General features: G+C 46.1%; 2 protein-coding genes across 2 annotated transcripts; one reads left to right on the top strand and one right to left on the bottom strand.

The window, feature by feature from the left end:
* Positions 1–44: 44 nt before the first annotated feature.
* Positions 45–7,008, top strand: PSMC3 (proteasome 26S subunit, ATPase 3). Its single transcript, XM_084207366.1, has 12 exons — positions 45–245; positions 338–418; positions 3,146–3,271; positions 4,023–4,127; positions 4,222–4,284; positions 4,732–4,869; positions 4,997–5,140; positions 5,357–5,505; positions 5,992–6,088; positions 6,237–6,382; positions 6,549–6,630; positions 6,752–7,008. The coding sequence occupies exons 1-12, from the start codon at positions 219–221 to the stop codon at positions 6,860–6,862; spliced, it is 1,269 nt and encodes a 422-aa protein (XP_084063492.1). The 5' UTR covers positions 45–218; the 3' UTR covers positions 6,863–7,008.
* Positions 7,009–7,641: 633 nt separating this feature from the next.
* On the bottom strand, positions 7,642–18,581 carry LOC311154680 (transmembrane protein 178B-like; the record flags this gene model as incomplete). The annotated part of the gene is made up of 4 exons (XM_084207375.1): positions 7,642–9,066; positions 10,198–10,335; positions 11,528–11,641; positions 18,200–18,581. 4 exons carry the CDS (start codon positions 18,579–18,581, stop codon positions 8,822–8,824), a joined length of 879 nt encoding a protein of 292 aa, XP_084063501.1. The 3' UTR covers positions 7,642–8,821.
* Positions 18,582–20,809: the final 2,228 nt, after the last annotated feature.

Here is a 20,809-nt window from a genome sequence, read left to right as displayed (position 1 = left end):
CTCCCCGCCCCGCCGGCAGATTCGGCACGGCCGCGGGCGCCGGGGGCCGCGATCGGGGCGCCGGCGGCTGCGCCGGGGGAGGGGAAGGTGTGCGGAACCCCCGGGCCGCCCGTCCCGCCCGTGGCGCTGCCCCCGCGCTGCGCCGCCGGGAGCCGCAGTGCGGAATCTGCCGCGCCGAACCCGCCGCGCCGTGCGCGCGCCCGCGGGCCGGCGGAAAGATGGCGTCGGTGTGGGATGAGTCGGAGGTGAGGGGCCAGGGCCGGCGGGGCCGGGGGCGGCGGGGCCGGGGCGAACCGCGGGCCGAGCTGAAGGTAACGCTGCCGTTGTGCCCTCGCAGGACGGCGTCGGCGAGGAGGTGCTGAAGATGTCCACGGAGGAGATCGTGCAGCGCACCCGCCTCCTCGACAGCGAGATCAAGGTAGCGGCCGCGGAGCCGGGCCGGGGAGCGGAGCCCGGCCGGGCCGCCCTCCCGGGAGCTCTGTGCTGCTCTTGTTCGGGGCGGGCGGGTTAGCACGGCCACGGGGACAGCAAAAAATTAAACTCGGTTAATTGAATCGATAACGGCAGATTGAGGAATACGGAACCGCGAAGGTAGGGGACAATCACTGGAAGTGCGAGGAAGCTGAGGGGGTGGCTGTTCGACGCCGCCATGGATGCTTTAGCTAAAGTTACACACGCCCTCCCTGCCTCGTAGGCAGAGCGGAGGGGGAAGTCTGTTCTGTGGCCTGAGTCAGGTAGGATCTTCGGGTAATTTAGGTTGGAAGGGACTTGAGCAGACCTCCAGGCCAAACTCCTTCTCAAAGCAGTGTTTGCCATAACCCAGGGCTTCATCCGGTTGGATCTTGAAAGCCTTTAAAGACGTATACTGCCCTGCTTTGCAGGGTGTTCAGTGCTGCTGCTTGACAGACCTCATGAGGATAGAGATTTGCTTTGCTACAGTCTGAGCCACACCTGTTTCAGTCTTTGTTATTTCATCTGCCCATTGTGTACTCCTGTGAAGTGTCTGGTCCTGCCTCTTTGATACCTCCTTCCCCAGCTGTTCTGTTCTCTAGCTGAACAAACCCACCTCCCTCAGGGGGGCCCATGCTCCAGCCCCCAGTCATCTTGGTGGCCCTATGCTGAATTCAGTCCAGTTTATCAATGTTTTTGCTGTATTGAGGGGGGGAACACCAAAACTGGTCTGAGTGCTCTAGGTAGGATCTAAAAGTATTGAATAAAGGGGACTGAATACTTCTCTCCATCTACTGCCTGCAGTCCTCATAGTTCAGCCCAGGATGCTGTTTGCCACCCTTGCTGTGAAGGGACATTGCTGGCTCCTGTTCAGTTTATTGTCTTATGGAGACCCCCAGGTCCATTCCTCAGCCAGACAGTCACCAGCATGTGTCACTGCAAGATGCACTTCCCTCCCTGCTGCGGGGCTTTACACGTCCTTGTTTTTTGTAAAGTTTCTGTGTGGCAGCTCTGCCTTTGAACACCAAGACTATGCCCCCCAAATTGGTGTCATCTGCAAACATGATGAGAAAACATTCCATCCTCTTGCTTGTTTATTCATGAAGATGTTAAGCAGATAGACCTGTCTCGTGATAGACATGTTTTGCATAAAAGAGCACTTAAAATTTAGAATGTTTGCTGCCCAGTGTTAGCAGTATTGAGATAAAATATTTCATAAATTCTATAGAGTAACTTCATCCTGTACTCCTTCAGGCTCCACAAGTAATTCTGACTTACTAATGTACTTTATTATTCTTAAAAGACAGTAAAGGTAAATATGTGTCTTATTTTTAAACTGCAGATTACAGTAAGGAGTAGAAGTAGCCTTCATTTTATAGTAAGAGCATTATAATTGCAAAATGTTTGTAAGAACCCTCCCTTCAGGCAGTTTTCCTTGAATGTTTTCTAGGCTGTTCTATTAAATTGAATTTATTAAGTTTTTTGCATTTTTATTTAATAGATTCTGTACTGGCTCCTGTAACAGTTCTGTCCTGTGAATGTGTTACAGCACAGTATTATGCTTAGGCATAAAAACTTTTAAAAAGATAGTGTCTTAGTGAAGAGTGGATTTCTCCATTGAACAGAATCACACACCCAGTTCAGATGTGACCAGGTCTCCTGAGATCTCTTGATGCTCCAGTCACTTCAGTGGGGATCACAAAGTGTGTATTTGCATACTGTGTGACTAACCAGGGAAGGGAGGAAAAGGCCTGTCAGTGTCAGCCAGACAGCACCGCAGACATCTGTGTTGGGTGTAAATGTACTCACTGTTGGATGTGGAGTACAGAACTTTTTTTCTGTGAGGTTTTTTTCCTTACAGTTCATACAAACATAGAATCATAGAATAGTTTGGGTTGGAAGGGACCTTTAAAGGCCAACTCCTGCCATAAGCAGGGGCGTCTTTACTAGACCAGGTCACTCCGAGCCCTGTCCAATCTGGTCTTGAATTTTTACTGGGATGGGGCATCCATCATGATCTTGGCAACCTGTTGCAGTGTTTTGCTGTCCTTACTGTAAAATCTCTTATATCTAGTGTAAATTTACCCTCTTGAAGTTTAAAACCCATACCCCTTGTCCTGTTGTAACAGGTCTTACTAAAAAGTCTGTCCCCATCTTTCTTACAAGACAGCTTTAAATACAGAAAGGCCACCATGAGGACTTCCTGGAGCCCTCTCTTCTCCAGGCTGAATCACAGAATGGTTTATCTTGCAAAGGACCTTAAAGATCATCTAGTTCCAACCACCTTGCAAAACATAACTAAAATAGGTGTGTATATGTAGTTACTTGTGTATCTGTATAGATTAAAAGATCACATCCAAACCAAACCACAGTTGCCATATCTGGGCCATATTGTTATGTAGGTTACATTGCAGCCCTGTAAGCTGTTGCACTGATTAGGCTGAGGCTACCAAGTGACACTGGGAAAAAATTACTTGGGGTAATTGATTAGGTAGAGACCAAATGGACTGTGTAGCCTTGATTCCTAACAAATTTTGGCTCATTTGCTGGCTTTGTTTTTTTATATATTACATTTCCCTTTTTTCTTCAGACTTCTATTTCTGTAACTGTTTGCTTTTGGAACGATCTATTAATTTTATCTTGCCTCAGTTTTCTGACACTATTCCTTTTTCTTTCTTCTGTGTACCAATTGCAGATCATGAAGAGTGAGGTACTGAGAGTGACCCATGAGCTCCAGGCCATGAAAGACAAGATCAAAGAAAACAGTGAAAAGATCAAAGTGAACAAAACCCTACCATACCTTGTCTCCAATGTTATTGAGGTGAGCGTGGTGGGCTTTTATGTACTGACATGAGAAGTGTGTGCAATTTGTAGTGGCAGGCAGGAAGACAGGGAGCTCATCAGGCATTCAAGACCTGGAGTATTCTCAGATTACCAATGCTGCCAGAGCCAGGACTTTCAAGTTTTTCTGTTGTTTTTATTTGTGACCTGGAAGTGCACATCTCTTGCCCACTTGTTCTCTGGGTCATTCCTTAGGCTTTGGGTACAGTTCATCTGTGCTTAACAACCATCAGAGGGTGGCACAGCCCTTCTGAGTATAAACTTGAGCATCTGAAATTGGACACATGCTCTCTGTAACTTGTGAAACAGCAAATGAAAGGCCATGGCTCTTTTAATCCGTCACATTCTTTTTGTAATTCAGTAATTCTGATGAGAGGAAAAAGAATGCTCATAGTTTGCTATTAAAAATGGGATTGCTTTGTACTACTGTTTAAAAACTTCATGAGCTTAAGCCCTAATGTGAGCTGCTGTATGGGAGAAGGAATCAGTGCCATTAGCTGCTGCTTTGTTCTGGATTTTGTAAGGTCTTTCTATGCACTATTGCATGCTGCTTCATAAGGAAAGGAAGAAATCAATTTTTACAGGAGGGCTTTAATGCTTTCAGGATTCTACTGCTGATGGATGATGGAAAGTTTTATTTCTTCTAATGTATGTATGTTAGAAGCATTAATCCTGGGATCATCCTGCTAGCCTGGTTACGTTGTTATGAACTCTTTCACCCTGGTTTTCAGCTGCTGGATGTTGATCCAAATGACCAGGAGGAGGATGGAGCAAACATTGACCTGGATTCCCAGAGAAAGGGCAAGTGTGCTGTGATCAAGACCTCTACACGTCAGGTAAGACCCATGCGCCCAACCAGGTGTGAGGAGTGATGCAAAGGATCTTCTCCTGGTACATCTGATTTTGCTTACCTTGATTTCTTTTTTACAGACATATTTCCTGCCTGTTATTGGGTTGGTTGATGCTGAGAAATTGAAGCCTGGAGATCTGGTGGTGAGTGATTCTATTGGATGTGATGGTGGCCAGAAAATTGCATATGTCTTGCCTTTAAGAAAGAAGACAAATCTGTCCAGATTTCCCCAAGATCATTTCTCTACTAAAATTTTCATAGATAGGTATTATGGGTTCAGTTACTATTGTTTGTAGTAAAGAAAAGCAGTTTGGGGTGCGTGTCTTTTATACAAAAATTAGGTGCTGAAAGTTTAGAGATGACTTGATAAGTTTTTTAATCCCTGTCTTTTTATTGTAAATAAACTGGACCACTTGTTTAAAATGTGACTGTGGCATTGTCCACTCTGCCAAGCTGGGGTGATTTGATGAATGCCAGTGTCAAAGCTGGTTATTCCTGCATCCTTGAGGTCTAGTAAATCAGCTTTGATTGCATGTTTATTAAGTGCTATCTGAGGGAACCTGTTAAAAGCAAAGGACTTGTGTTTACAGGGGGTGAACAAAGACTCTTACTTGATCCTGGAGACTCTGCCTACAGAGTATGATTCACGGGTGAAGGCCATGGAGGTGGATGAGAGGCCCACCGAGCAGTACAGTGACATCGGGGGGCTGGATAAACAAATCCAAGAGGTGATACTTCATGTATAGTTTCTGCTCTGACTGTGGACAACAGTCTTTGAACTTCAACTCTAAAGCAGACAGCCTGGATCTGTGGAGAAGAATGGGTTTATGTATTAATATTTTTCTTTTGTTGTAGCTCGTGGAGGCCATTGTCCTGCCCATGAATCATAAGGAGAAATTTGAAAATTTGGGTATACAGCCACCCAAAGGAGTTCTTATGTATGGACCTCCAGGAACAGGGAAGACACTTCTAGCTCGAGCATGTGCTGCCCAGACCAAGGTAAAAAGAACCCCTGAAAGTGTGTGCAGGTTTAGAATAGCACCTGACAAAGAGTAAGAACACCTCCAGGGGAAGAAAGTCATACACACAAATTGGTGTTACAAAGGCTGGGATTTTCCTGTTTGCTTGCTTGTTTTAATTAAGGGCTTCTTATAGTACCCAGAAGTGACCCTATTGTGAAATGAGGCCTAGGATTGATTCTCTTTCACTTCCCAGGCCACGTTCCTGAAGCTGGCAGGTCCACAACTTGTGCAGATGTTCATTGGCGATGGAGCGAAGCTGGTACGCGATGCTTTTGCTCTCGCAAAGGAAAAAGCTCCTTCCATCATCTTTATTGATGAACTAGATGCCATTGGCACTAAAAGGTGAGCTCTAGTCCATGTTGTAAAGTTCTGGGAGCTGCCTAGCAGTCTCCTATGCCTGTGTATGAGCCTTTTAAAGCATCGGTTCCTCAGAAAGAGTGTGTGAACACAGTCACAGATGGATAGCAGTTGCCACAATCCTTGAGCTCAGGAGCAAAGTTTGTCAGACTTTGGGTCTGTCTGATAGCCTCCTGCTTTATAAAACTGTTTTCTGATCACTGCAGATCAGAGATGTTCACCCTCATTTACTACATGGGCCTGGACAACATAAGCCCCATTCAGCTGTAATGACTAAATAAGTCTTAGGTGCTGCTGACAGTTATTCTAGTTGCAGTCCTCATCATTGTAGAACTGTAGTTTCAAGGAAAAATTTGGAACACCTCAGCCAAGGAACATGAACTGCAGTCATTCTGTGTTTTGATGTGATTAAAAACATAGGAACAGGGTGGTCAGGTTCATACTGACAGTTTTATCCTTGTTTCCCCTCAGGTTTGATAGTGAGAAGGCCGGTGACAGGGAGGTGCAGAGGACCATGCTGGAGCTGCTTAATCAACTCGATGGTTTCCAGCCCAACACACAAGTCAAGGTTGGCATCTAGCAGGGAGTGCTGCTGAGGTCCAGGGCGCTCTAGCAAGGGATGGAAAACAATGTCCAGGGAAGAAGCTTGGTGAATCTTTGGGGAAAAGAGGCCTGTCTTCCATGTGCTTCACACTGATGATCCTACTTCTACTTAGGTGATTGCTGCAACCAACCGGGTTGATATCTTGGACCCAGCTTTGCTCCGCTCTGGACGATTAGATCGGAAGATTGAGTTCCCAATGCCTAATGAAGAGGCCAGAGCCAGAATTATGCAGATTCACTCACGCAAAATGAATGTCAGGTATGGCCTTCTGGGGCTCTTTTTGTCACTCACTGTGGTACCTCAAGGCTGAAAAGTGGTTGGCAGTCACTTGTTGGGAGCTCACTGTGGGGCTGAGGAAACACCCTATGTTGCTTTTTCTATTTGGTACATGGTCTCAGATTTTTTTCCCATTTGCTCGTATCAGCCCTGACGTGAACTATGAGGAACTGGCTCGCTGCACAGATGATTTCAATGGAGCCCAGTGCAAAGCTGTGTGTGTTGAAGCGGTAAGTATTCCTCCATAGGAATAGCACTGATGGTAGGAAAATGTGAAAGTTAGAATGGAGCAGCTATTTGGAACTGGTGTGGTGCTCACATTCCCTCTCTAAATACTGTCTTATTGGGCAGGGGATGATTGCCCTCCGCCGTGGAGCTACAGAGCTCACCCACGAGGACTACATGGAAGGAATCCTGGAGGTTCAAGCAAAGAAAAAAGCCAATCTGCAGTACTATGCCTGATCCCTGCCCAGTCAAGGTTGTGGCCTTGGCAGAGGACAGGAATAGACTGGACTGTATCACTTACTTTCTGTCTGGAAAAAATAAAGCATTTTTTCCCTTTAAAAACAAATCCATGATGTGTTGGGGCTGTCGCCCTTGCTCAGTGGTTCTACATCTGTGTGTAAAGGGAGGCTTAAAGCCTCCTGTGCACTGTGCCCACCATGCTGCCTTTGGACCCTCCTCCAACTAGCATTGGATTAAACCCTGCTCTGATACTTCCTCATGAGGACCAAGAGGCTATACTGCAGTAAGTGTACTGTGACGTGGATGACCTGCAGCTCAGAGAGTATCTCTGGTTCTTGCCTGTGCAACCCGTGAACAGCCTGCAGTGTGGTTAGAGTTTGAAACTTTTGAGCACTCAGTTTGCAAGGGTAAACATGACGCACACATGAATGAAGTTTTAACTTGTCACTTGCACTTAACTGTTGAAGCTTTAACACTGTTGCTGGAATGTGTATGTGAGCTCTCTGGGGAATCAGTCAGGTCATTAGTCATAAAGAATTTGAGGTTTCATCCACCAAGCAAGTCTTTCAGTACTTTTAATGCCAGTTGAGAATTACAACTTCCATTTAAAAATTACACTTTTCATAAATACACTGACTTTAGCATTAAGTATCTTACATGCCACTGTATTGTATTTTAAATACAATGTAAACATCTCCAAATGCTGGCCATCTCATCTTTACCTGTGCAGTTTTTGGACACTTGGGAGAGGGGCGGGGATCTGAGAAGGAAAAAAAAGAATAGATGGATGAAAGAAAAATGCACTCCAAAGTACTTTGGCTGATGTTCCTGAGTTAGCCCTAGTACTTGTGCTGGTACCAAGGTCCTTAGTGCTCATTTTGGAGAGGGATCTTGTTCCAGCAAAACGTGCGTGTTCTTGACACACTGCGCTCAGGGCATTTGACAGTGGAAGGGGCAGAAGCCGCACATTCCTGAGGAAAATACACTGTGGTTCCTTTGGACACTAATGTTAGATGGGGCTGTACATCTGCTATTTTAGCAGTACTATTATTTGAGCTCAAGGAGAATTGCTCATCTCCTTTCACAGAGCAGAAGCTGCACCCAGAAGGTAGTTCAGAAGTGAAAGTTGATCCTGGCAGCTCAAACTATGACACGTTTTGAAAAATGTACCTCTGGTGGAATAGTTTAAAGCTGCATGTTGCATACATCTCCCCATTAAAACAAGAGTATGTTGGTTAGCCAGATGAGTAACCTTCACTGTGTAAGAAGCTGAGAAAAACTTTCCTCTGCTTTCCCAGAGTCCATTAGAGTTTTCTTGGAGTCTTGCTGCTCAGTTACAGCTAGCTCCTTTTGGAAATAGATTGATTAGTGAGTAAATAGCTGAATCCACAGCATGGGATAGCACAGGTTTCTGATTTAAATAAATTAATACTAAGAATGGGCTAATTCTTTGGCCTAAACCTCGGCTTAGATCAAGGTTCTTTTGGGAAAGGATGGCCCGAGCCAACACTAGACATGCCTGTTGCAAAAGTGTTCAAGCCAACTTCACTTAGCTCCTTGCCCTAAATTGGGTCTGAATTACACAGACCTGCAGCAATAGAGTTGGTGCGTAAACATCCCTTACAACTGGACAATAACAGGACCATGGAGGTACAGTTCAAAAAACAGCACAAAAAAAGACACAATCTTGGACTTAATCCCTTGTAAACAGAAGAAAAGCAAATTGAAAGAACTGTCCCCCTTAAACCATCAATGATCAAGTTGCCAATAATTCAAACCTGGAGTTACTTGCAATGTCCGTGTCTGCGACTGGAGGCTGTAGCAGCGTCCCATGGGCTGGCATTTGGACAGCTCTGGCACTGCTCTCCACACGCTGACATGCCACCTCTTCCTGGTGTTAACCCACAGCTCTGCCCAGGCTGCGCTTTCCAGAGTCTCTCCTCGCTCTCTCTGGGGTCACACGGCCCCATTTTCTTGTCTGGGTTTTTGTACGGATGCCCGGGAGGTGTTGAGTGATGGGGCCAAAGTGCAGAGGAAGCCAGCCAGCAGGGTGAGGCCCAAGCCCCCCCAGGCACAGAACATGGACCAGCCATAGCCATGACTGATGTCCTCTGGCAGCCCATAGACGTAGCGAGGATAGCGGGATAGCTCAAAATTGATCCCAGCTACGCATGTGCAGAGTGAGATGATACAGCAAGTACCTGCAGGAGAAAAGCAAGAGGGTTCTACACTGCCCTCAGACAGGTTAATTATGCTCTGGTTTTTTCCTCAGTATTTTCAAAGTCATGCATTTTCAAAATCAAGAATTACCCTTGGGGTTTTTTCTGCAGTCCTACCAGCCACTCTCCTTATAAGGCAGAGGAAAAAAAAAAAGAAGGGAAAATATGTAGGACTACAGGATATCTTGCTTCACAAATAACCAGTACTACCTTAGCACCTTTAATTGCAATTGTGAACTCAGTCATAGTTCATCATGCTTTGATTCTCCTGAGACTATTTCCAGTGTCTAATGTCATCAGGTTCCAGACAGTACTTGGCCAGTTTCTCCTATGAAAAGTAATTAGCTCACTGAATCCCAGGACTGCAAAGTGCAGCACTTTTTGGTTTCCACTAGGAGCACCCACACTTCTGCCAACTAGGCCCTCAAAGTGTGCCCAGATTTTTGTCATCTGCTACACATTCACTGAACAACTCTGTGGAGGAGAAAAAGCCTAAGAAGACACAAGGCATTCCAGTATGTTTAATATACACTACTACACTAGACTCCAGGTCTATACTGCCCATTTTCAGGTTGAAAAACCAAAGTTCAGAAAAACCTTTGGTCATACAGAAAGTCTGCTTCCACCCAGGACAGACAGACGTAACACCCCTGGCAAGCACTGTGCTCACATCCTTATCACTGGGCCAATGTCCTCCCAGGTTTGCCTGGTTTGGACTTCATCATTACATGAAGATCTAAGCATCTTTGAGTACCAGAAAGGTGCTCCACATTAACTTATGTTTGTTCGTTATGATTCCTAAGGAAAATTGGGGCTAAGCTGTCTGACAGGAGCCACAGGTTGCACCCTTGGAGCAAGCCAGAGGACTGTGCTCATTGGCCATGGTCCCTGTGGCTACACACCAGCTCTCTAGAGCAGAAGGCTCATACACTTTAGGGTCTACTAAGAAACATGCAGTACCCATGCAAGCACAGTGCTGGAAGTAGTAACTGCACTGTGCTGACAGTTTGCTGCACTAAGTAACTGCTTCATGTAGTTGTGGTGGGCTGACATTATTTTTACAAGGCAGCAATACTGAATGTGGTGACTTGAGCAGAAGCGAAAGGCTCTCACCTCCCATTAAGAAGAGCAGCCCAGCCACGTACTGCATGAGCTCCTGCTGTTTGCAGCAGCCCAGCACACCAATGATCCACCCAAACAGGATGATGGAGACGGCCATGCCAATGAAGCCAGCTGTCATCCTCCGCAGATCTGAAAGAAAAGGCGAAAAGCAAGACAAAAGACATGAAAATGGCAGTACCTAGAGAAAACAGCCAGTGCAGAGGCCAGATGTGGATTTACTGGTTCTAAAGCTTATACTTCAACCATGGACTTCTCCTCCCGTAGCTTCTTGGAGGTAGTTTGCCCATTACACTGAAACTAAGGGAATCCATCTAAAATGGCTGCATTGTGCTGCGCACTGTGTAACTAGAAGAGCATTTCTTGCCAAAGCACCAGCCAAATGCTCCCCAGCATGGCACAGAAGGGGTGCATCACAAACTCGTAGTAGTACTGCAAGGGCTTTTTCTCTTTTTTTTTTTTTTTTTTGCTCTGGCGTCTTTCTTTGGGATAGAGTTTGTTGGAGGAGAAAATTTTCTGCTGAAAATAGAAACAGAAGAAGCAAGAGGGGACACTGGAGAGGACAAAAGGATTAGTGCATGGGAGGCACACAGTGTGAACTGAAAAGAGGAATAGTGGGAGGAAGAAGCAGACAGCAGATCAATACAGTATTATGGGAACAACTCCAGTAACAAAAAAAAAAAAAAAAGCTTGGGTACCAGTGTCATGAACAGCACTTTGCTATCCATAGTAAAATTGCTGTTCTTTTCTCCTCCTAGTTCAGTCTCCAGCTGAACTAGCATTTCCTTGGCACTGAGTCTCACATGACAGGGGTTATGTTGAATTATGTGGGCAATAGAACAAAAAAAAACAGAAGTGGGAGCAAAAAATCATTCTCAGTCACAGGCTACAGGTCAGTTATCTGTGTGGGAAGGACTTGGGCATGAGGCAGCTTGTAGGCCAGGGGCTGGTGCAAAGACAAATGGAGATGTTCCCTAAAAGAACTGGTCACCAGGAGGTTGCATCAGGTCACTGGTGTGCACACAGAAAATTGCAACAGGATCTATACAATGATGCAGCACCTTTGCTGTGTGCCAGCTAGGAACTGTCTGTGCCCAGATCCAGAATATGACGACACCTTGCAATTCACTACATACATCGGTATTCTTGAATTCCCAGCTTTAAGCCCCTCCAAATCCCATGTCTCCTTCCAATCCTACAGTTGGCTGCTTGCACTTCCTCACTAATCAATCTGTATCTATGCTTAGAGCCCAGCCCTCAGCTGGCATTGCATTAAGGCATTTAGTGATGCAAACATTGCTGAGCCCTGCTCTGGGCTACTTACGGAGCGCATGCCACTCATCCTGCCGGATGGTGTTGGTGATGTTGATGGGCAAGTTGCGAGGCAGAGAGCTGGAGGTGTAGTGGTACTTCACAGCAGTGCAGCGCTGAATAACTCCTGTGAAGAGACATCAGTGTGAAACAGCATGAAAGCCCCCTGGCCTTGCACGTGCTGCTGGGTTGAGTAGCCCAGCAGAGCTGGTACAGGGGAAGCCTTCATTCAGTATCAGGGCAAATGTCGCCAAAAAAGAGCTGTTTACTTCAAAGGCTTTGGGATCAGGAGGAGAGAACCTACAAAGAAACACCAGCTGAGCAGGAGCCAGGTGTCTCACCAAGAAGCAACAGCTTCTGAAGTTAAACAGTAATGACAGTCAGGAAAAACATGTCTAAAAGCTTTCTAGAGGAACTGCTATGATCTTTTTTGGGATGTCTAAGGAGACAAGAATGTGGCCAAGCACCAACAGGACCGCTTTATCTCTAAGAAGACAAAATTGTAACACTTTGAAAATGTTGAATGAATGCTGGAAAGTGAACTGCATAGGAGAATCTTTTGAATTCACTCCAATAGTCATTGGCTCTTTGTTTTACTTTCAATGAACAGTAGTATCCAGGTAGAATACTATGTTTCCATTATAGCTTAATGAAAAGTGTACCCCAGATGTAAATGTGAACTTACAAGCATGCTTTTCTTGAAAGGGATTTTTAATTTAGAAACTGGGGGAGAAAAAACATGGATGGTGGAGTAGAAGAGAGCAACCAGAAAGATAAAAGAGCTAAATGGTAGAAAAAGTTCCTCTTAAACAGTGGCTACAGGGCCATTACCGCTATTTGAATGTTGGAGCAGAACCATTCAAAAACAATCGACTGGACAGTGAGCTAATTAAGCTGGTGAACAATCACTAGCAGGGAGCTGCAGATTCAGTGATCAGCTTTGCAAAAGACACTAGAAAACCCAGGAGAAGAATTGAGCTTTCTGTGGCTCCCACAGCAATGAGAAGCTTGATTTTGTTCTCTAACAATGTTCACTGGGACTGTACTGACCTGGTTTCTGCAAGGACCTGCAAAGAGGAAGCCCCCATTTCACAAGATCAGAAGCTGCATATGAGAGGCCCAGGCAATTCCAGCCATCAGGCCAGGGAGGGAAAGGTGATCTGAAATTCCTCCCATTTCAAGCAGGCCCCAATTCTCAGCTGTGCTTCTCACCACCCCATCCCTTGCTGTGGCTCCCTGCTGCTTCCCCGGCAAGCACCACAGAACACTTCCAGCTGCATACAGTACACAGAGGTGCTGCCCTTCACCTGTAGCCAGTGGCCCTCTCCTACTGAGCAGTTCTCCCTCCTTGGACTTACCTCAGGAACAAGGCTGTGGAGCCATCTGAGCCGATGATCAGCAAGACAACCCAGTGTCAGAGAGTGCCAGTTCATTTGCAAAGGCTGCAGACACCTGAGTTAAGAACTTAGGCCATATACAACACATCACAGTAGCTAATCAAATTTCACCTGTTACTGCTGACTGAGCTCAATTTCAATATGGACACAATTTGGGTGTGTTGTTGAGAAATATGTAAATACAACAAACTAATGACATCAGATTTCAGACTATAATGCACTGCATTCATTAAAAGTATTATTTATGCACTTACATTTTCTGATCATAAAAGTAGTACATATGAAGCAGCATTTTAAATAAGAGCAAGGATTACTATTTTTATAGCTCATTAAAAAAAAGCAAAAACTAGAGACGTATATCCCTTATGATCAAAGCTATGGACTTCTCAGCCTAAGATATCACTAAGAAAAATATTGGCTCTTTATTATTCCAAGAGTTTAACATGTAAACTAAAACTAAAACCTCTCCACCTTCCCATACAAAACTGGTTATTTAGAAATTTTTGGATATCAATTCATTCTGCCTCTGGTTTAAAAACTGTACTCCTAATCCTTTCTTCCCCAGAATTCAAAGTGCTAATTTTATATAGATTTTATATAGTTAGCACATACAATTACATTGAAACAGCAAATTTGCCAAAAAAAAAAAAAAAAAAAAAAGGCTCAGGAGGGCACAGATTTCAGGGCTTTAGCTCAGTGCTGACCTCTAATCCATAGGCTTGGTAACAGCCTTTGATTACACCAGCACAAGTCGTTTTTCCAACAAAATTCCACTTTCCCAAGAGCACAGGCTGGATCCACTCTAATGTGAGCCACTATAGGCAAAACAAGGGAGGCCTCTCTCTGCAGATCTTCTATAAAAGTTGAAATAGGCAGGCAAGAGAGTCAGGGACTCAGAGAAGCAGTGAGTGTGATCTCAGCTGGATACCTAAGCCACTTTCTCCCAGGAAATTTTAACACACACGCAGGCAACCTTCAGAACCTCAATTTTGCATTCGCCATCACTAGTCTGTGTTTCCAATTTTCTGAGTGAATCTCTAGGTCTCACTTGCAGAGATGCCATACACTCAAATATGGCCAGGTACTCCACAGGACTGCATTTAAAGTCATATAACACCTTGTTCTCTAAGTACTCAAGAAAAAAAGTAAAAATCAAAATCAGGTTTGCAGTCTAAAGTTGTTGTTAAGTAAAAGGTGTTTCAAAGGTACTCCAGTAAGTCCTTGGAGCTGAGCCTTACATACCTGGAATTGCAGTCTATAAAATAGGGACAGCATCCTGCCCTCCATTTCAGAAACCTGCTAGCAAAGTGATTTCCTTTTTGTTTACAACACACTCAGACAAGTACCATAAGAAAGCCTGCAAAAATTAAAACTTTTGCCTTCAGGCAAGGGCTTGAATAGAACAGAGTCATGTGGTGAACAACAAGTGTGTGTTGTCTGTTTTGGCACACGATTACATTGGGAATACAGGACAGAAGGAGGCAGGAGCTTCCTTCTCCTCCAGGTCATTAGTTAACTATAAAGCACACATCCAAGAAAAAGGTTAGATGGACAGCCTGATGCCAGCATTTCTAAGGCTTTAACAGAACACACTGTGAGAGTCATACTGCATGTACAATTTTCTTGATTAAAAAATAAACATGAACGGCATCCAGCAGTGTCACACTGACACTTCCATGGCCAGCTACATTCCTGTGCCTTCTCACAGCCAACATTGTTTCTAACACCTTGTCCTCAACATGTTTTTTTTTTACCCATCAGGATTGCAACTGCAGACAGGTTCCCCTTGGAACTCACACAGCCCTTGGAAGAGTATTATGTGAGTGCCTCTGGACGAATCCTTTCTCTTGATTGAAGACCAAGGATGGGAAAGGCCAGAGGATGCTTGCTAGACTAGCCAGATACCCAGGCAGAGCACAGGCCCCTTGCTCCTAAGCTGCCAGAAACATGGAAACACCAACCCTGCTGGGATACATTCAGTCTGTAATCCTGGGCCTAGCACACCCTGATTTTCAGTTTAGTTTTTGTCTCCAACTTTGAGACATGCAGGTTTTCTTTACACAATGTGCCAGAGGTTTATGAAGAAATGGAGGGGTTCATTTCCAATTCTGCTGTGTGGCCCAGAATCAGAGAAGTTCAACTCTCACACAGGTGGGAGAGCCCCTACTGCCCATGAGCAGCCACGGCCAGTTAGCAACTGAATACCATGTGAGACCTGGCCCTCCCCTCCTTCATGCCCCAGGACCAATGGCCATTGAAGCTTCCAGGCATTTTCCTACCATTTCTGCCCAGGATTGTAAGGAGCACCACAGGCCTGCATTCACTGTGTCGTCCACATTGTCAACCAAGGGCCACCAGATCAAATGACTCAACCTTCCATTAAAATTCCACAAGAACTCTTACAGATCCCACTGACAGAACATACTTACCAAGGACCATGACCAAACAGATCAAGTTTATTAAACATGTCACTGTAACAGATCCTCTACAGACCCCACAGGCAATCTTGTAACCCTTCCCACTTACCACCAGTCAGAAAGAATGGGAAGTACAGACACCAGGACTGAGCAGTTTTCTCTCAAGGGCCTCACTATGGCCCCAAATAGAATGGATCTTTCCCAAATCATCTTCTACTGTCACCATTTTGTAAGCAACACTTCTTTACTCTACTAATAGGTAGAGAATACCCCTAAACAATATAATGAATGCCTGCAGGGCCTTACTACTTAAGTCCATGGTTTTTGTTGTAGCATCAGTTATTGAATGTGGAATCCACACAGTACAGGCTCTACAAGATGACGTGTAGTGCTCCTGTTCTTACACTCAGAGAACCACCCATATGTGCACAGAGATCCTCTCACTTTCCCCACCAAATGGTTCAGTTCTTTGCCTTCTATCTCTTACTTATCGCTAATCTCCATTTTCCCCATGTGGTTTTTACATCATGCCTTCTTTTGCCTTTTAATTGTATTTTTTAAAATGAAACTGTGTATTTTTTCACAGTTCCAAAATAGTAATTTTGCATTTTAAGAAATATCTCACATATCATTCCCATCTTACATTTAAACATTTCCCACCTCTCAGTTTTGCACTACATTTTCTGACTAGTTTTTTCCTTTTAAATATATGAAGTGAATATATTTTGCTTTTTTTAATATCCCAGATACATAAATGGATGCTTTTATATGCATCATTAGCTACAATGCTCAAGTATGCAAGTTTCCATGAAACTGCTTTGTATTAATAGCAGTAGATTAGATGGACTAGAAATCCACAGAATTATGTATATGAGTAAGTGTATTTATGGACTTAAGTCATTTATTCAGAATTCAGGAGAGATGCAGAAAGGAGAGAAACCTTATTCCAGAGAGACTAGGAAAAAAAAATGGAGACTATAAACCCAAACCAAAATTACCACAGAACTGTGGGAAAAAATAAAATTTACACCTCTTTCACTAAAAGACCATAAAAAACATCTAGATTAAGGAATACTAGGAATAAAGAAAGGCATCACACATCACCAAAGAGCTAGCTGAAAACAATGCAAATTGAGGAGGAATAGGACTTTCAGCAGTGCACAGGGGCAATCTTCAGGTCACACCACAGGAACAAATACCTATTTTTTCTTTTCAGAAGCACCAGATCTGGTATCATGCTTCAGAGAACAGCTCAGATGCAGCCACACCTGACCATCAGTCAGAAAAGACTGCCTAATCACAGTTGTCAGAGAAAAGACAGACACAGTGGGAACGAGGAAAGGCTGGTAGTAAAGCAGGTCAGGAGAAGGGATGAGAGTCATATCTATTTAAAGATCTGATTCTACAAGAACTATTATTAATGAATTCCCTCTATAAGATGACACATAAATCTTTACAGTAGCAACTGGAGACCTAATAGGCAAAGAATATAAGGGGGGGGGCAATGCTTTTTGTAGGGAAAGGCAATGTCTTTTATTAGAACAGTTGGGGAAAAAAGGAAATAGAGTAGACAGAGAACATTTTGGATTTAGAGTCCTTCCAGTTTTACCCATCAAACACTGAGAAAGACCATTCACCACCCTGTAATGGCCTGCATATAGAATGCAGAGTCTAGCCTCTCTGTGTGACTTGTGGTGTTGGGAAAATACCTCAGAAAGAGAAGTATTGAGGACCAAAGTACTATTCTTCCCACCTGTTCCCCCATCTTAGCTAATCTCAGTGGGAGCTGAAAGCATTTTGCTTGATGTGAAGCAAAAAAATAGATAAATATTTTACATGACAGCCACAATTAATAGAAAGAAATTAATGAGTTCCCTTTTAGTGAAAGGAGTTCAGCATGGAAATAAAAACGAAATGACATGAAATGGATCCTAGGAGAATAAATAGAGAAAGAAGCTAAGCACACAGCATTCGAGGTTTGAGAAGTAAGAGTCACTGCTGTGCATTGGAAAGAATGGACAAAGACGAGCTGAGATTCACAGTGCCAGTCTACCCAGGCTCTGCTGTGCAGGACTGGCGTCACAGTTGGAAGCCAAGCTGAAGAACTGCTCTCGCTTTCTTAAGATAGCATTTCCATTTTGTGCCTCAATGGAAGCACTTTTCCCAACTCCTACTCTCTCTGTGCTAATACGTACCTGCTGGAACACTAAGTCCTGTTATTTATCATTAACCATACATAACCCATTGACTTCATGGGTCAGCCCACTATGTTATTTGCACCATCAAATGCAGGACTTTTATTTATACTTTATGGCCTGCTTGGCTTTGTACCATGTGCCACAATAGCAGCAGATCCATAGCTTTCTCTCCTTTCACCCTGGGGGCCCTGAGTGACATCTGCCACCACGAAAGCCTGGCAATCTACTGCAGCAATGAGAGCTCCCTCATGCTAGAATGGGAACAACAGGTCCCTTTCACCTTGCTGCAAAAATCACAGCGCTATCAACAACACTGCATGTTTCTCAGCACTCAATTAGAAGAAAGTGTCGGGGTTAGGAGGACGCCCACCGAGAGTCAGGCCCTGCGCTGGGCCCCCGAAGGGGCTCTCTGAGGACGCGGTCCCACCCAGCACTGCAGCATTTGTAGGCGAGAGGGAGGCGCACAGGACCCGGGATGGGGTCAGGGCCGCGCTCGCCGCTTCCCGCACGCCAGGGACACCGGGAGCCACGGGTCCGCCGGGCTCCATCCGCGCCCGCCCGCCGGCCCGGTCTCGCCCGGCAGCGGCAGCCGCCGCCCCGCCCGCAGCCCCGGCGGCACCGCGCTCAGCACCACGGACAGCGGCGGGGCCGCCGCCGCCCCCCGCCCCCGCACCTTTCCGGATGAGCTCCTCGCTGTCCGGCTCGTAGCCCGCGCGGTGGCAGCGCCTCCAGAGCCCCGAGACGGTGGAGTTGAAGCGGCGGCCGCAGTGCGAGTCCAGCGCGGCGGAAGCGGCGGCGGCCGGGGCGGGGGCCGGGGGACGCCCGGGCAGGAGCGCCCGCGGGGGTCGGGCGCGGAGCGGCAGGTGCGAGCTGGGCGCCGACATGGAGCCGGGCGGGTCGCTGCGCTTGTGGCCGAAGCCGCGGCAGCGCTCGCGGTGCCGCCGCGCGTCCGTCTCGTACCAGGAGTCGGTGCCGATGGCCACGGCCAGGAGGGCGAGGGCGGCGGCGGCCAGGAGCAGCCCGGTGCCGCTCAGCGCCTGAGCCGCGGCCGCCATCTTACCGCGCCGGGGGCGGCAGGGGCGGGCGCTTCCCTGCAGCCCGGCTGGGGCCGCCGCCCGCGGCACCGCCCCCGGAAGGGACGGGCCCGCGCCCCCCGCCCCGCGGCACCGCGCCGGGCTCGGTCCCGTAGCGCGGCATCCCCCGGGCTCTGCCTCACGGGGGTCCCGGAACAGCCCCCGCCGCGGCGCCCGGCTCCTGCTCCGCGGACCGAGGGGCCCTCCCTTGGCGGACCGGTGTCCGGGGCGGTGCGCGGGTGGCCGCGGGCAGCTGCCGGGGCATGGATGACCGGAGGAAGGGGTGAACGGACCCTCCGAGCCTTTCCGCGGCCTCCTCTGGCCTGGCAGTCGCTCGTCCCGCTGGCTTGCCCAGGGCAGAAGGGCAAAGACCAGCCCTGCTCAGGCCGCGGGAGCCAGCAGTTTTTCAAATGTACACAAAATGCAAACACTACCCGCAACATCATTTGTTGGCTTTTGGATTATGACTTCTCCACCCTTCATTATCAGTTAATGGAAAATAAGGCCTGAAAAATGTCCATCTATTTTATGCAATGAGAAGCAGATTAAATCCAAGCCATTAGTTAAATGCAGCATTTATATGGGCACAAAATCCCTTCTGATTCCACTTGTTGTATAGGGCTTGTTCCTCCAGCTGCAGCACTACCAGTCAGTCCCCAAAGTCAGTTGTTAGGGCATCGTCTCATCAATTCTGGCCTCCAGATAAAATGATCTAGTGCTATGCTATGCCTAACTACTAATTTAATGTCCAGTTTTGAAATCCTTAGCGTTGGGGTTTTTTTGTTAGAAGTAGTTTTAATTGGTTCCCAGGAGCAAATGCTCAACTGTAGGAGATTCTGATCCTTTCTCCCCACCACCACCTTCCCCTTGTCATTTCTTGGTCTCTTGGCCACACTGAGCACAACCTAAACACCCTCCCCAGCACCTCTCCCAGCACAGAGTACTGCTTATCTCCCCTGAGCACTCTGCCTGGTGGAAACATGCAGCAGCCTCAGCTAAAGCTTGTTCTAACCACATTTCTGCATGATCCTCTTCTGCAGTTTGCACTGGACAGATGGGATTACCATCCATGCAGCTGCACACTGGTGCCTTCAAGGCAGACAAACTGAAAGGGCTGCTGTCAAAAGAATTTTCTTACACATACCAGCTAAATTAAGTCTTCCACAGCAAGAATGAAAAATAATTTTCAAATACAATCACTGTTCTAGCTAACATGGAAAAATCCTTCCATTGTAATAGCTCTTTCCCAGAAAGATCCAAATACTCACATTTCCTAAGTCTGCAATCCTATTATGTCACCTTACTCTCCATGTGAGCTCCTCAGGCTACAGTTTCAAAAGACAGGCTTCAGCAACATCATCATCTTAGAAATTAAACTCTATTTGTTCTCCTTTCTGTGCTACTGCAATTGTGCCAGAGCCATTCTTCCCAGAGCTGATTAATTAATGATAATTTTGGTAACTTTTGAGAAGGAAAAAGGGATGAGGGAGAAAGGCTCATAGCACAGTCCTAAGGGCAGGAGTACCAGCACAGCTCAAGAGTGCAGTGTGGTAAATCCAGGGACAAAGATTCCAAAATGTAGATTACTGGCAAAATGCAAAGACTGTGACATCGTGCCCCTGATCACCTACCTGCTTTCATCTTCTGCCAGCTCTTGGGTTATGGTTTTCCTTCTTTTTACCACCTTGGCTAAGAAGGGATGTAAATGCACCATTTATAGGTGAAAATCTTCCAAACGGAGAGTGGGATAAGACATTTTCTGAACCCACATTTTTGAAGGGCAGAGAATTTCCTCTCAGTCCTTTCAGGGCAATGGGAACACACAACCTTTCATGATGCCACCTTTGTCCAACATGGCAGGTATCCAGCTTAGTGTTAACTGAAACCAGACAGGCCTTGAGGTTTTTTGATTTTAAAAAATAACTGATTACAGTCAAGTATGATTACAAAATTCTCTGAACAGTAAAGTTACCATGCAAGCTTTCCTCTGAAAGAGGAGAAACTTATTTGGTGATGCTTTTCAGGGAACCCACAGCAGCACTCAAGAATTATGATTCCACCACACTGCTCCTGGACAACAGTTTCATGGCAGCAGAGAGAAGAAACTGGAATAGAACTTTTTCTTTCAACTGTGAAAGTCTGGAGAAAGTCTGAGCAACACAGAGTCCAAACTGATCTAAACCAACCCAGAGATATGTGTGTGTAATTCA

This window comes from Fringilla coelebs, assembly GCF_963513975.1.
Source record: "Fringilla coelebs genome assembly, chromosome: 6".
Taxonomy (NCBI): Eukaryota; Metazoa; Chordata; class Aves; order Passeriformes; family Fringillidae; genus Fringilla; species Fringilla coelebs.
This window is presented reverse-complemented; position numbering and strand designations above follow the sequence as displayed.